The sequence below is a fragment of the Ruditapes philippinarum genome, unplaced genomic scaffold (assembly GCF_026571515.1).
Source record: "Ruditapes philippinarum isolate M1 unplaced genomic scaffold, ASM2657151v2 ctg5060_1_1_1_1, whole genome shotgun sequence".
NCBI lineage: Eukaryota > Metazoa > Mollusca > Bivalvia > Venerida > Veneridae > Ruditapes > Ruditapes philippinarum.
In genome coordinates this window covers 44,916-59,905 of record NW_026866873.1, presented here as the reverse complement: position 1 = coordinate 59,905, position 14,990 = coordinate 44,916, and the positions used below count along the sequence as shown (strand labels likewise).

Genomic DNA, 14,990 nt, shown 5'->3' with positions numbered 1-14,990 from the left:
TTTTTAAAAATAGAGCTATTGTTATAGTCCTGGCAGCGTTGCAGTTGTCGTTGCTGTCCGCAAACTTTACCTGGATCATAATTTATTTACTTCTTGGTGTATTGCAGGGAATTCCCTAGGATTTTTTTTAAGCGCTACATTTTTTTAGACGGGGTGGGTGCGGGAGGGGGTCTTGACCCCATACCGCGTGTCGAAAAATTTTGCCGTTTTTGGTGTCAAGATACTGCTGTGGGCTGTTTTAAAACAAATAATGAAAGCCCTTCACTTGATAAACATTTTCTTAATTTTTATTATTTATTTTTTCCATATCCATTGATTCAAATAAATAAACAATTATATATAAACACAAGTTCACAACATGTGATTTATCAACATTTATATGTATGTGTGTGTCATTTAAATGAGTATATTTCAGTTGTTTTTTCTTCATTAACATCATTAAAAGTGGGCCTGTCTTCTACCATGCCTTGACTGCCTTCTCAAAGTTGAAAGATTCTAATGGGGGTCCTTGAAGGGAGACGGCAAGAAGATAGTTTAGAACTTTAACAGAGAGACAATTCCTGTTTTCAGTCTTAACTCTCTTCAGGCAGCTGAATCCTCGCTCATAATCTGAAATTAATAAATGAAAGTAATCATTTATGTTAACCTCATGTCTTTTGTTTATTTTGTTTGTTTGCTATGAATTTTTGAAAATTTATTACTTCTAGCCTGTTTAAACTTAACTAAGTAAAAAAAATTATATTTGAAATGTTGAAAAACTTCTAGCAAAGTGTTACACATCTGCAACTGTCATTGGAATTTCATTAATGTCCAAGAATGAATCAATTTAATAACAATTACCTGCAGTAGAGGTTAGGAGGACATCTTCTAGTGAATGTCAGACATAATCCCCTTCGGACAAAATCCCCTTCGCTAACCCGGACAAAATCCCCTTCATGGGTGGACATAATCCCCTTCATGTTTTTGAAAGGCTGGACAAAATCCCCTTCATAACCCGGACAAAATCCCCTTGTTTCATAGGTTTCTAATGTATGATTATGCTCCATAAAAATTGATGAATAATGAACTTTTGTTTTTTTTATTTATTTATAATTATGTACCAATAGTTCATCTTTATTTAGTTTAGAAGTTTTTATTAAAATTATGGTAAATTATCAACTGCATAACACATATTTGATTAGGAAATTTCTTAAATTGTTTTAAATTGATTAGTATGAAAAACATTTTTATTAACCAATAATTGTTTCATTGATAGTATAAGTTGATAATTCTTAATGATATATACTATCAATTGTTACAATTTCTATTGATGAAAGAGTGATAATTTAATCAAACCAAGATCACTGCACTGCTTGATTGATTGTTATGAATGCTTTAACAAAGCAATTTTAATGTGATTAAAATGTGCTAATTGAATGTGCTTTTCTGCTGAAATAATTTCTACTTATTTATACATTAAGATATTTACCACACAGCATAATGCAGTATGTCGCTCTCATACCCACTTTATAAACCGAAAATTCCTCTGAGGGGGATTTTGTCCTAGGTAGCAATTTTATGAAGGGGATTTTGTCCACTTCAAAATTTCACACATGAAGGGGATTATGTCCACCCATGAAGGGGATTATGTCCAGATATACAAAAATACATGAAGGGGATTTTGTCCGAAGGGGATTATGTCCGTACACCGAGGAGGAGACCCACAGCAGCAATTCTGTAAAGATCGAGCTGGATGACTGGTAGAAAGGTTGCCGGTTATCAAGGTCATGGTCTGATCAGTCCCCTCTAGACTGGCATGTACCTGGTGCCAGTGACTGCGGCACTGCTCCATATCTACACCAAAGTGCCTGGCCAGCTCCTGTATGTCCTGACAAACCAATGCTAAGGGGCATGGACAGTAGATTGCACTTCACAAAGCTGTCCATGAACAGGCTCGATTAAAGAGGGCCTGCAAAATTAATATTTTTTTCATTTTGGGGATTCAGTTAACAGAAACAGTTTACAAGATATTTTTACTCATTTTTTTTTTCAATTAAAAAAGAAAATGACCAATGGGCTGTCACTAAGTGGGATTGTTGATGTAAAGTTTTTGTTGTTGTTTTCACTCAGTTGCAAGTTGATAATGAACAGTCGATAAATGTTTTCAATGTTAAAGTAGCCTTTCAATGTTAAAGTAGCCATCAACCAAATTTATTTCTGAATATCTGTGCAGTTTAATCCAAGTAAAATACGATTATCATGTATATATTAAAAAGCAAAATGATCCTGAGACAGTCTCAACGACATTGCTCACAAAAAACCTAGTTCTGGCTTCCATAAATTTATATGTCGCTTTTATTTTGACGTCGTGCGACAGGTCTAGCAGTACTATAAAACTGTTCGCTGAAGTATCTTTAGCTAAAAAAAATCCTTAATTGATAGTGAACTAGGCGCTGGCCTCTTTCTTCATCAGGTTAGCCATATTATTTTTTGAAATCTTAATACCACAGTACTGCTTAGACGTAACGATCGTAAGAAAGTGAAAGATGAAATTGAACATTACACTTATATCAAGATAAATAACCCATTCATCCCTAAATATCAAACTGTTATATCGCATGTCAATTAATGCCAATTATAGTATCAAAACAATAAAAGTTATTACACCTACCTGAAACATGTAAATATCACACATGCCGAGGTTAAATTGCACTAATCTCAATACACGGTAATTGACAACACCTGAAAGTGCACCAACAGTCGTTTGCAGACATCGATGACAGGTGTCTGTGACGTCACACAGTCTCAAGGCAATCAGTGTATCGGGTTGTTTATACGCCTCGGGTAATTATCTACACAGGACATGTATATTGGCTTGTATATTTGGCTAAGTGGGGTTAACTTAAAGACACAAAAGAAAGGAATATCGGTCATTTTTTATAGCGCTATGATAATTTTAAGCGCATCGGGATTTTTTGTTCTGAAATTTTAGCGCATCGGTGCCGATGCGCTAAAAGCGTCTGGGGAATTCCCTGGTGTATTGTCTTCATACATGGCCACAACAACCCTTGGGACAAAACCTTTCAGTAGACCACACTAACCTTGATCTTCATGCATAAATGACCTTGACCTTCAAATTCCAAAGTCCAAATTTTGCTTGTTCTTGCTATTATTGGCTGTAACTTTGTTATTATGCCCCCACAATGTGGGAGCATATAGCGTTGCCCTTGTCCGTCCGTCCATCTGTCCGTCCGTCCGTCTGTCAACTCCTCTTAAACCGGATGGCAGATTTTGATTAAACTTCCAGGGATGAACAACCTTAATGTGTAGATGGTAGTAAAGGAAGGAATTTTTGCTGCGACCAAATTTAACAGAATTATGGCCCTTTGTTGATTTTTTCACTATACTATGTAGAAATTTTGTGAACGCAACTCCTCTTAAACCGGATGGCAGATTTTGATTAAACTTCCAGGGATGAACAACCTTAATGTGAGGATGGTAGTAAAGGAAGGAATTTTTGCTGCGACCAAATTTAATAGAATTATGGCCCTTTGTTGATTTTTTCACTATATACCATATAGAAATTTTGTGAATGCAACTCCTCTTAAACTTGTTGGCAGATTTTGCTTAAACTTCCTGGGATAAACAACCTTAATGTGTAGATGGTAGTAAAGGAAGGAATTTTTGCTGCGACCAAATTTAACAGAATTATGGCCCTTTGTTGATTTTTTCACTATATACCATATATATGTTGTCAGTTCAAATAAAAGCCCTGGGGGTCAAAATTGGCCCCGAACCAGGGGGGTCATTGATTTTCCTTATATGTGTATAGCAAAAACTTAAAAAACCTTCATTGAAAAAATCCCAAAAAGCTAGAGTTTAGATATTTAGCATGAAACATGTTCTAATGGGTGTCCCAAGTTTGTTCAAATAAAAGCCCTGGGGTCAAAATTGGCCCCACCCCGGGGGGTCATTGATTTTCCCTATATGCATATAGTAAAAACTTAAAAAATCTTCTTTTAAAGAACCAAAAGAGTTAGAGCTAAGATATTTAGCATGAAACATGTTCTAATAAGTGTCTACCAAGTTTGTTCAAATAAAAGCCCTGGGGTCAAAATTGGCCCCGCCCTGGGGGGTCATTGATTTTCCTTATATGTGTATAGCAAAAACTTAAAAAATCTTCTTTGAAAAAACCCAAATAGCTAGAGTTAAGATATTAAGCATGAAACAACTTATAGTGAGTGTCTACAAAGTTTGTTCAAATAAAAGACCTGGGGTCAAAATTGGCCCGGCCCCGGGGGTCATTGATTTTCTTTATATGTGTATAGCAAAAACTTAAAATCTTCTTTGAAAAAACCCAAATAGCTAGAGTTTAGATATTAAGCATGAAACATCTTCTAGTAAGTGTCTACAAAGTTTGTTCAAATAAAAGCCCTGGGGTCAAAACTGGCCCGGCCCCAGGGGTGTCATTGTTTTTAACTATATGTGTATAGTCTTTATACAGGTGAGCGACCTCAGGGCCATCATGGCCCTCTTGTTTTTTTATTTTTTTTTTTTCTCATGCTCAAAGTCCCTTTTTTGTACACTGATTAATACAAACCTTATTAGTTTTCTTTATAGATATGTTTTTATGCCCCCGGGCATATAGTAATTGAACCGTTAGTCTGTCTGTCCGTCCGTCTGTCCGTACGAGGTTAACCTAGAACGGCAAGTTGGATTTTTCTTAAGTTGTACCTGTACCAATGGCTTCTTAGTTTACACACTTACTAATCAATACAAAGTACATGATCTGGGCAAGTTACATAACTCTGGCTTTCATATTTACCAAGTTATTGCCCTTTTCACCACTTAGAAAATGAATAATGGTTAACCTAAAACGGCAAGTTGGAAATATCTTAAGTTCTATCTATACTAATGGCTTTATAATTTCCACACTTACTTATCAATACAAAGCACATGATATTGCCAAGTAATATAACTGTGTCATCCATATTTCCCAGTTATTTCCCTTTTTTCACTTTGAAAATAGGGCCTTGTCTGGTTAACCTATTTCGGCAAGTTGGATTTATCTTAAATTTCTCCTAATTGCTTAATTTCTTTACTGATATCTTTCATATTTTGTAGGTGGATACCTTTGATGGTCCTCTAATTTTTTTGGGGGTAAGAGGTCTCTAGGGTCAAGGTCAAGGTCACTGGTTTAAAAAATAAATATAAACCTTTTTGCTCATACAGCCTTTATTTTTAGCTCACCTGTCACAAAGTGACAGGGTGAGCTTTTGTGATCGCTTTTCGTCCGGCCGTCGTCCGTCCGTCCGTAAACTTGCTTTAAATGACATCTCCTCATAAACCACTGAGCCAATTTCATCCAAACTTCACAGGAATGTTCCTTTGGTGGTCACCTTTGAAAATTGTTCAAAGAATTTAATTCCATGCAGAACTCTGGTTGCCATGGCAACCAAAAGAAAAAACTTTAAATATCTTCTTTTAAAAAACCATAAGAGCTAGAGCTTAGATATTTGGCATGAAACATCTTCTAGTGAGTGTCTACCAAGTTTGTTCAAATTAAAGCCCTGGGGTCAAAATTGGCCCCACCCCGGGGGTCATTGATTTTCCCTATATGCATATAGTAAAAACTTAAAAAATCTTCTTTTAAAGAACCGTAAGAGCTAGAGCTTAGATATTTGGCATGAAACATCTTCTAGTGAATGTCTACCAAGTTTGTTCAAATAAAAGCCCTGGGGTCAAAATTGGCCCCGACCCAGGGGGTCATTGATTTTCCCTATATGCACATGGTAAAAACTTAAAAAATCTTCTTTTAAAGAACCCAAAGAGCTAGAGCTAAGATATTAAGCATGAAACATCTTCTAGTGAGTGTCTACCAAATTTGTTCAAATTAAAGCCCTGGGGTCAAAATTGGCCCCGCCCCGGGGGTCATTGATTTTCCCTATATGCATATAGTAAAAACTTAAAAAATCTTCTTTTAAAGAACCATAAGAGCTAGAGCTTAGATATTTGGCATGAAACATCTTCTAGTGAATGTCTACCAAGTTTGTTCAAATAAAAGCCCTGGGGTTGAAATTGACCCCGCCACAGGGGGTCATAAATTTTCCCTATATGCATATAGTAAAAACTTAAAAAATTTTCTTTTAAAGAACCCAAAGAGCTAGAGCTAAGATATTAAGCATGAAACATCTTCTAGTGAGTGTCTACCAAGTTTGTTCAAATTAAAGCCCTGGGGTCAAAATTGGCCCCGCCCCGGGGGTCATTGATTTTCCCTATATGCATATGGTAAAAACTTAAAAAATCTTCTTTTAAAGAACCATAAGAGCTAGAGCTTAGATATTTGGCATGAAACATCTTCTAGTGAATGTCTACCAATTTTGTTCAAATAAAAGCCCTGGGGTCAAAATTGACCCTGCCCCAGGGGGTCATAGATTTTCCCTATATGCATATAGAAAAAACTTAAAAAATCTTCTTTTAAAGAACCCAAAGAGCTAGAGCTAAGATATTTAGCATGAAACATCTTCTAATGAGTGTCTACCAAGTTTGTTCAAATAAAAACTCTGGGGTCAAAATTGGCCCAGCCCCAGGGGGTCATTGATTTTCCCTATATGCATATAGTAAAAACTTAAAAAATCAAAGAACTCAAAGAGCTAGAGCTAAGATATTTAGCATGAAACATGTTCTAATGGGTGTCTACCAAGTATGTTCAAATAAAAAGCCCTGGGGTCAAAACTGGCCCCGCCCGGGGGGGGGGGGGGGGTCGGGTCATTGATTTTCCTTTTATGTGTATAGTAAAAACTTAAAAATTTTCTGTGGAAAAACCCAAATAGCTAGAGTTTAGATATTAAGCATGAAACATCTTTAAGTAAATATCTACAAAGTTTGTTAAAATAAACGCCCGGGGGTCAAAACTGGCCCTGCCCCAGGGGTGACATTGTTTTTAACCATATGTGTATAGTAAAAACTTTAAAAATCTTCTTTTAAAAATGCCAATGAGCTAGAACTTAGATGTTTAGCATGAAACATCTTCTTATGGGTGTCTACCAAGTCTGTTCAAATAAACAAATAAAAGCCCTTGGGTAAAAATTGGCCCGGGGGTGGGGGGCCTATATACAGGTGAGCGACCTCAGGGCCATCATGGCCCTCTTGTTTAGTTGATGTTTTAGTTTAGTACAAACACCTCCTTCTTTGGGTGTAGTATGGGGTCATTTGGGTCAAGGTCAATGTCACCAATGTCAAGGTCACCAATGTTAAAAATAGATTTTTACATTTTTACAGGTGTATTGACCTTATTCTATAGACAGATGTTATTTATAATTGATAGAAACATAAACTTTGATGGAGTTAGTGGTCAGTTGGGTCAAGGTCACCAGTGCTGAAATAGATTTTTACACATTTGCTCATACAGCCTTTATTAAGTGACAGATATATTTTATATTTGGTAGGAAGATAACTTGCATGGTATTCATCCTTTTGATTGGGGTAGGGATCAGTGGGTCAAGGTCACTTGTGCTCAAAATAGATTTTTCCACTTTTGCCCATACAGCTTTTATTTATTGATAGTTGTATTTCATATTTGGTAGGAAGTAACTTGGTATTCTTCCTTTGGATGGAGTAAGGGGTCGGTTGGGTCAAGGTCACAAGTGCTAAAAATAGATTTTTTTACACTTTTGCCCATACAGCCTTTATTTAATGACAGATGTATTTCATATTTGGTAGGAAGATAACTTACATGGTATTCTCCTTTTGGATAGAGTTAGGGGTCAGTTTGGTCAAGGTCACCAGTGCTCAAAATATATTTTTACACTTTTGCCCATACAGCCTTTATTTAATGACAGATGTATTTCATATTTGGTAGGAAGATAACTTGCATGAAGTTGAATATTTTTCAACTTCACAAATCAGAGCAATGACTTGGCAACTTATATTTTTCACAATTACAATATGCCATGACTTTGTCAAGCTATAAAACTTGTGTTTACAATTTTTTGGCGATTTTTCTGTCCATAACTGAGTGAATGGGTAAACATTTTTTGAAGTATTGCTACTGACAAGAATCTGAGCGGGGGGCATTTGTGTTTAACAAACATGTTCTTGTTTTTTTCTGAGGCCCCATACTGGGTAACCCCGTTTACTGGGTAATCCCCCTGACACTTTACTAGATATCTACTTAATATTACAATAATCTAAAATAACACAAGAAACATGGCAATGCCACGAAACCAGGTTTTCAATTATCACCATTGTAGATAAATATGTTGTATTTGAAATACAAATACAAGTAACAAACAATGTAACTATGTGCAATGTAAAACATGAATAATGTAGGAGGAATTGCCACAGAAGAAGTGTTCACTATATATTCTGTATAAGAAAAAAAAAAACAAAGGGCCATAATCAGGTAAAAAATTATCCAATCACAAAACTCCGACAATATGCGCCAGGGCACTGGATGACAAAGCTTCTGTGACAGTTTGAACAAAATCCGTTAAGAACTGTAGGAGATCTGCACAGAAGAATTTTTTAACTATATATTCTGTATAAGGAAAAAAAAAAAAGGGCCATAATTAGGTAAAAAATTATCCAATCACAAAATCCCGACAATATGCGCCAGGGCACTGGATGACAAAGCTTCTGTGACAGTTTGAACAAAATCCGTTAAGAAATGTAGGAGATCAGCACAGAAGAATTTTTTAACTATATATTCTGTATAAGGAAAAAAAAAACAAAGGGCCATAATTAGGTCAAATATTATCCAATCACAAAACCCCGATAATGTGCGCCATGGCACTTAATAACAAAGCTTCTGTGAAAGTTTGGTCAAAATCCGTTGAGAAATGTTGGAGAAATTGCGCATGGTAAAAATTTTTCACTATATATTCTGTATAAGGAAAAAAAACAAAGGGCCATAATTAGGTAAAAAATTATCCAATCACAAAACTCCGACAATATGCGCCAGGGCACTGGATGACAAAGCTTCTGTGACAGTTTGAACAAAATCCGTTAAGAAATGTAGGAGATCAGCACAGAAGAATTTTTTAACTATATATTCTGTATAAGGAAAAAAAACAAAGGGCCATAATTAGGTCAAATATTACACAATCACAAAACCCTGACAAAAAGCCCCAAGGCACTTGATGGCAAAGCCTCTGTAAAAGTTTGGTCAAATTCCGTTGAGAAATGTAGGAGGAGTTGCGCACAGAAGAAATTGTTCACTAAATATTCTATATAAGGAAAAAAAACAAAGGGCCATAATTAGGTCAAATATTATCCAATCACAAAACCCCGACAATATGCGCCAGGGCACTTGATGACAAAGCTTCTGTGAAAGTTTGGTCAACATCCGTTGAGAAATGTAGGAGGAGTTGCGCACAGAAGAAATTGTTTACGCCCACCCGTCCGCCCATCCGCCTGCCCGCCGACATACCTCAATCTAATAACCAGTTTTTTCCTTCGGAAAACCTGGTTAATAATTACAATATACATTATATTCAGATAATATTCAATTAATTTTCATATAACAATTATGTATGATTATGTATTATGCAAAAAAAATCAAACAAAGAATATTTGTTTGGGATAAATTAATTTAGTGTAGCCCATTTAGTTTATTAAAGTTCTTACAATTTGCCATCCTTCATTTACATGTTTGGTCAAATTTGTATATTTGTAAATATTCCACGCCAATTTAAGACTATTTCTAAATCCAGGTAATGTAGGTAACATGTTTTTTCTTTTTGACAAATAAATGTATCTTTTCAATTCTAAAAATAAAATATCATATTTAAAATCATTAACTTCAGAACCTTAAATAAATGATTTACAATTAAAATTATCATCAAAATTATCTACATTTTCTTTCAGATATTGAAATAAAGAACCAACAATTATATTGATACAATGTGAACATCTATTTTGTAAACATTGGCTTGATTAAAATGTGGGATCAAGTTAAGCACTTCTCATAAGATAATCTTGAATATTTTTAGGTTGTCTATAAGCTAAAATAGGTTTGAACTTGGTTTGTATATTTTTAAAAGTTTTTTTTATCAGACAAAAATATTGGTGAAATCTTAAATAAATATTGGGATCTATTACTTAGATCCCAATTGTTGTCTAACATATGGTACATTGCCATGTACAACCAACATTGTCAAATCCTCCCTCGGCATTGTCACATCCTCCCTTGGCATTGTCACATCCTGCCCCGGCATTGTCATATCCTCCCTCGGCATTGTCAAATCCTCCCTCGGCATTGTCAAATCCTCCCTCGGCATTGTCATATCCTCCCTCGGCATTGTCAAATCCTCCCTCGGCATTGTCAAATCCTCCCTCGGCATTGTCATATCCTCCCTCGGCATTGTCAAATCCTCCCTCGGCAATGTCAAATCCTCCCTCGGCATTGTCAAATCCTCCCTCGGCATTGTCAAATCCTCCCTCGGCATTGTCATATCCTCCCTCAGCATTGTCACATCCTCCTTCTGTGTGTAACTGAAATATATGTATTCAAAAACAATTTTAACAGATACAAATAAAGCAACACATTTGGGATAAATTAAAAGTACTATGGATTTACTTTTTAAATGCATGTAATGAAGGATAACTGGAGCTGTTATCATGATCCACTTGTTAATCTTCTGCATAGCGGGAAGGGGACATAGGTATGACCTCTATCTGTCTGTAACATTTTCATTGCCCACTCCACAACTTAAAGTTGCAAAAATCCATGGTATGGAGAATTTTTTAGGCATGTTTATCAGATAAACTAACCATCACTCATGCAGGGGACAATTGAACCTGTGCTAAATTTAGCTGATGTGAACAAACACTTTAGCAGACAATAACATTTGTTATTACTGATAAGCTCGCTTTCCAAACAGATGCCTAGATTAATATTTCAAGCTTCTACAGGAGATTAAACCCTGCAATGTTTATTTTTTTACAATTACTCCGCCCCGGGATTTTCAAATTTTTGACAGTTAACTGATATTTTTCTCACAATGTACATTTAAGTGATTTTTCTCACAATGTACATTGAAGTGAATTTTCATGAAATTTTCTCAGCCATTTTATTTCAAATGTTGCAAAGAAGTTATACAAAAAGTTTTTAGGCAAAATACTTCTTGATTAATTCACTATTTCAAAAAAGGGCTGTTAGATGTGAAGCATGTCAAAAATACCATGGAAATCTGCCCCAGCGCCATCTAGTGGCTTAAATTGTCAAGTTGCAGGTTTAAATCCATTATATGATGATGTGGAGAACCAGGTGGTCAGTCACTGTGAAAGGGGAAATAACTGTACATCAGTGCCAGTTGTTGCTGGTTGTTTTTGTTAATTTATGCTCATTTATCTAAATAGGTACAAAGCTGTTACATTGAAACTTGTCATATGAATGAAACTTGATGAATTTTGCATGTGACACCTATAACAAGGTCACTGTAATATATTAAGATATATTTTCTCAGAAACTGTCAAAGTTATTCACTTCAAAGTTGGTATACTTATTTTAAATCAAAATATGCCATTTCTTATTTATATTTTGCAAAGTTATGCCCCTTTAGCGATTCACTTGTGTGTGTGTGTTATGTAGATTATATTAGTGAACTTAAAACTCTTCTCGTTAAAAACCACAAGTCCAATTTCAACCAAACTTGGCAGGATTGTTCCTTGGGTAAAGGGCTTCCAAATTTGTTCAAAGAATTTGATTCCATGCAGAAATCTGGTTGCCATTGCAACCAAAAGGAATTATAGGGAAATAAAAATCTTGTAAAGACCCACAAGGCCTAGATATTATGCATAAGACATTGTCTGGTGGACCTCTACCAAGATTAGTAAGTACAGGGATATTTTGTTTCTCTAAAGGGGAACAGCAGGGTTAATGCAATCAACCGTGCAAATGTAAATAAACATTTGTGTGCACACCTACATTTAATTTTAGGAAGAGTAATTAATATACTAAAAATTTGGGGGAAACCGATGTGGAAGTAACTTATTAAAATTAAAAGTTAAAAAATATTTACACAAATTGCCTTTTTTATCATTGAAATTATGGTTTCAATCAAATGAATCATTTTTAAATGCCTTGGATGAAATTTATGTTTTTGCTTATTTATCTTACATAATTTTTAAACATGTCACTTTAAGCGGCTTACGCTCCTTCTCTGACAGCTCTTGCAAATGTTTTTATTTTAATATTAAAAGTGAACTCCTAATGGAAAGTTAATGAATATGCAATGATTGGTTGGTTATTGTCATGAGCTCTCTTTCTCTTTCAAATCATTAGTAGTTTAATTAAATTTCTCACAAATATTCTTTCATTTTGTAATTTTTTGGTTTAGAACTAGACAAGAATGCTTACAATACAACTATTAACAAAAGTATTACGAAAACAAATTGTGGTTTTGTATAAATTTTAAAAAATCATTTTATACTTCAGATTGTCTATTAAGTTGAAGTCTGTATGTATAAAACTTGCATCTTATTAAATTTTCAAGTAGAGGGTGTTTTCTTTATTACTTTAGTTGTAATAGAAACTTAAAACATAATAATAGATTTCAAAATGAAATGATTTAAAATGTTACCCTCTTTATTTCTGCAAATGGACCAACATGTTTACAGGTGTCACATTTGACATTTTCTTGGGCCATGTCCCTCATCGCAGCTTTATCCGGTACATTTTTATGCTGAAAAATATTAAATAACAGTTTTGTTGTTTAATATAGGTCACAGTTTTCTGCAAATTAATGCAAGTTCCATTAAAACGTCCATCAGAATATTCAAAGAAAAATACCGGGATCATACATATTACCGGACAAAATATGTTGTTTTGTGGCTGTAACTTTTTTTTAAAACCATGAAAAACAATGAAATTTTACCTAATTGATTCTGGGTTCCTAATTCATATGAACCGATATTATCAAACACAAAATTAACATTTTGACCATAAAAATGTGTCTTCAAAGAGGGGCATTATTAGAGAAAAAAAATGTGTAAACATCTCAATTTACCGGAGAAAATTTTTTGAAGTTGTGAATTGAAATCAATCTTTAAATAATCAATAAGGTCAATGGCAAGGTTTAAGATAATGGAAAAACCCAGTATGCCACTGAAAATAGACACGGCAGCCATGCTTGTTACGAAGAGGCCAATATATAGGATGTGATTGAAATGAACACTATTATCTCAATTAACGTATTGATTCGTCATGATCCTTAAACGTATGAAAAATTTTGATATTCAAGTGGAATTCTGTTCTTTGCCATACTGTTTCCTTTTGATCATCACGTAGCATGTTACAAAAGCCATAAAATCTATTTTATTTACATTTCATCCCATGGGCTTAACCCGTTTCCTAAAATGTTTTTTAATTTGCATTTCTTTGTAAAAGACAACAACAAGATTATGTTTGGACTAAATTTAAAATCTACTTTTTATCATTAAAATATGTTATGATTGTGTCCTGAGATAACGTCAAGAACAATTAAAAGTAAAACCTATTTGAAATAACCCATTACGGGCCTCAATATTCGGGCATGCACAGTACAGATTATTCCCCCGCATGACCAGGTCTTGAAATAACTAGTAAACAAAGGGGCATGTTGGTAAATAAAGAACTGAATCAACAATATTTACCTGAGAGTGGTTTTGTTGTTATTTACTTTGAAATAGAAAGTGTGTGTACAATTCAGACCGGATGATTTTTTAATTAGCAATATTCGACAGGAATAGATTTTGTCTGGTAAACTGATTGTCCGGTAAATATGTAGGATCCCAGTATGGCATATTTTTCCACCACTCTATGAACATGTATCTTATTATAGATCAAACAAGTATAGATATGGCATGAGTAACATATCAACTTGTCATCAATCCCTTCTTCCTCCCCCTACCACCACACACATTTTTTCATAAAATGCCATATATGCTTGAAAAATTAAACTGTGTGGGGAAAATCTGCACTATTTTGGGGAATATATTCAAGGTTACATTGGCAAATATCAACGGCTTTGTGAATTGGGAAAAGGCCCATTTACAGCTTCTGTTTTATGCGAAAAAATCAATGTTGGATCAATAAGATGCATTTATTTAAGAATTGTGATGGACACACAGTAGACAGCAATCTAAGACTAACAATGCTTAGTTTTGTTACCATATTGCTAAAGTCTGTTTGGAGTCTTATTGTATCTTATCATAGCATTATTTTGTTTTAAATCAAGAAAGTTAAAATATGAATATTATCACCTTCAATTTGAAGCAGTCACATTCAGGTGGGATGTTGTCCTCAATGCATAAAGGACATCTTTTGCCAGAGCTAAAATAAAATACATGTATACATTTATGCTGTGAAAAATGGCAGTGTAGATGTATATACAAAACTATAGGAAATTAAAGTTGTCAAATAAAATAACATTTCATCAAACATGTTAAAAAAACATAGTCTGTTATAGGTATATTTTGTGTCCGATCTATAACTTCTTTATAGTTCAAGGGATTTTGAAAATACTTGGCACAAATAGTTACAATAATAAGATGATATGTCATGCACAACACCTGCACCCCTACCTCCAAGGTCAAGGTCACACTTAGAGGTCAAAGCTGAACGTAGTCTGTTATATGGTATATTTTGTATCTGATTTATAACTTCTTAATAATTCAAGGGATTTTGAAAATACTTGGCACAAATAGTCACAATAATAAGATGATATGTCATGCACAACACCTGCACCCCTACCTCCAAGGTCAAGGTCACACTTAGAGGTCAAAGCTTGACATGATAGATTTTTTAAGTCCGTGTTTCATTTTATTTCTTTAATAAATTTATTGTTGCATTTGCAGATCTAGCATTGATCATAATTTTGGACTGAAAGTCCTGAGATCCATACCTCAATCTTTTGAAATAGCACAATTTTATGCTTCATATAAAACTTTCCCGAGGCAGGGGACGTTGGTAATTCTGTTACAAATTCTTGTAGAGAATAATAGCAGGTCACTTTGCAAGGCCCATTACT

General features: G+C 34.6%; 1 protein-coding gene across 1 annotated transcript; it reads right to left on the bottom strand.

The window, feature by feature from the left end:
* Positions 1-10,098: 10,098 nt before the first annotated feature.
* On the bottom strand, positions 10,099-13,273 carry LOC132734070 (uncharacterized). Its single transcript, XM_060720781.1, has 3 exons — positions 13,247-13,273; positions 12,564-12,665; positions 10,099-10,473 (listed from the first exon to the last, which is right to left on the bottom strand). Exons 1-3 carry the CDS (start codon positions 13,271-13,273, stop codon positions 10,099-10,101), a joined length of 504 nt encoding a protein of 167 aa, XP_060576764.1.
* Between the last annotated feature and the right edge of the window lie 1,717 nt (positions 13,274-14,990).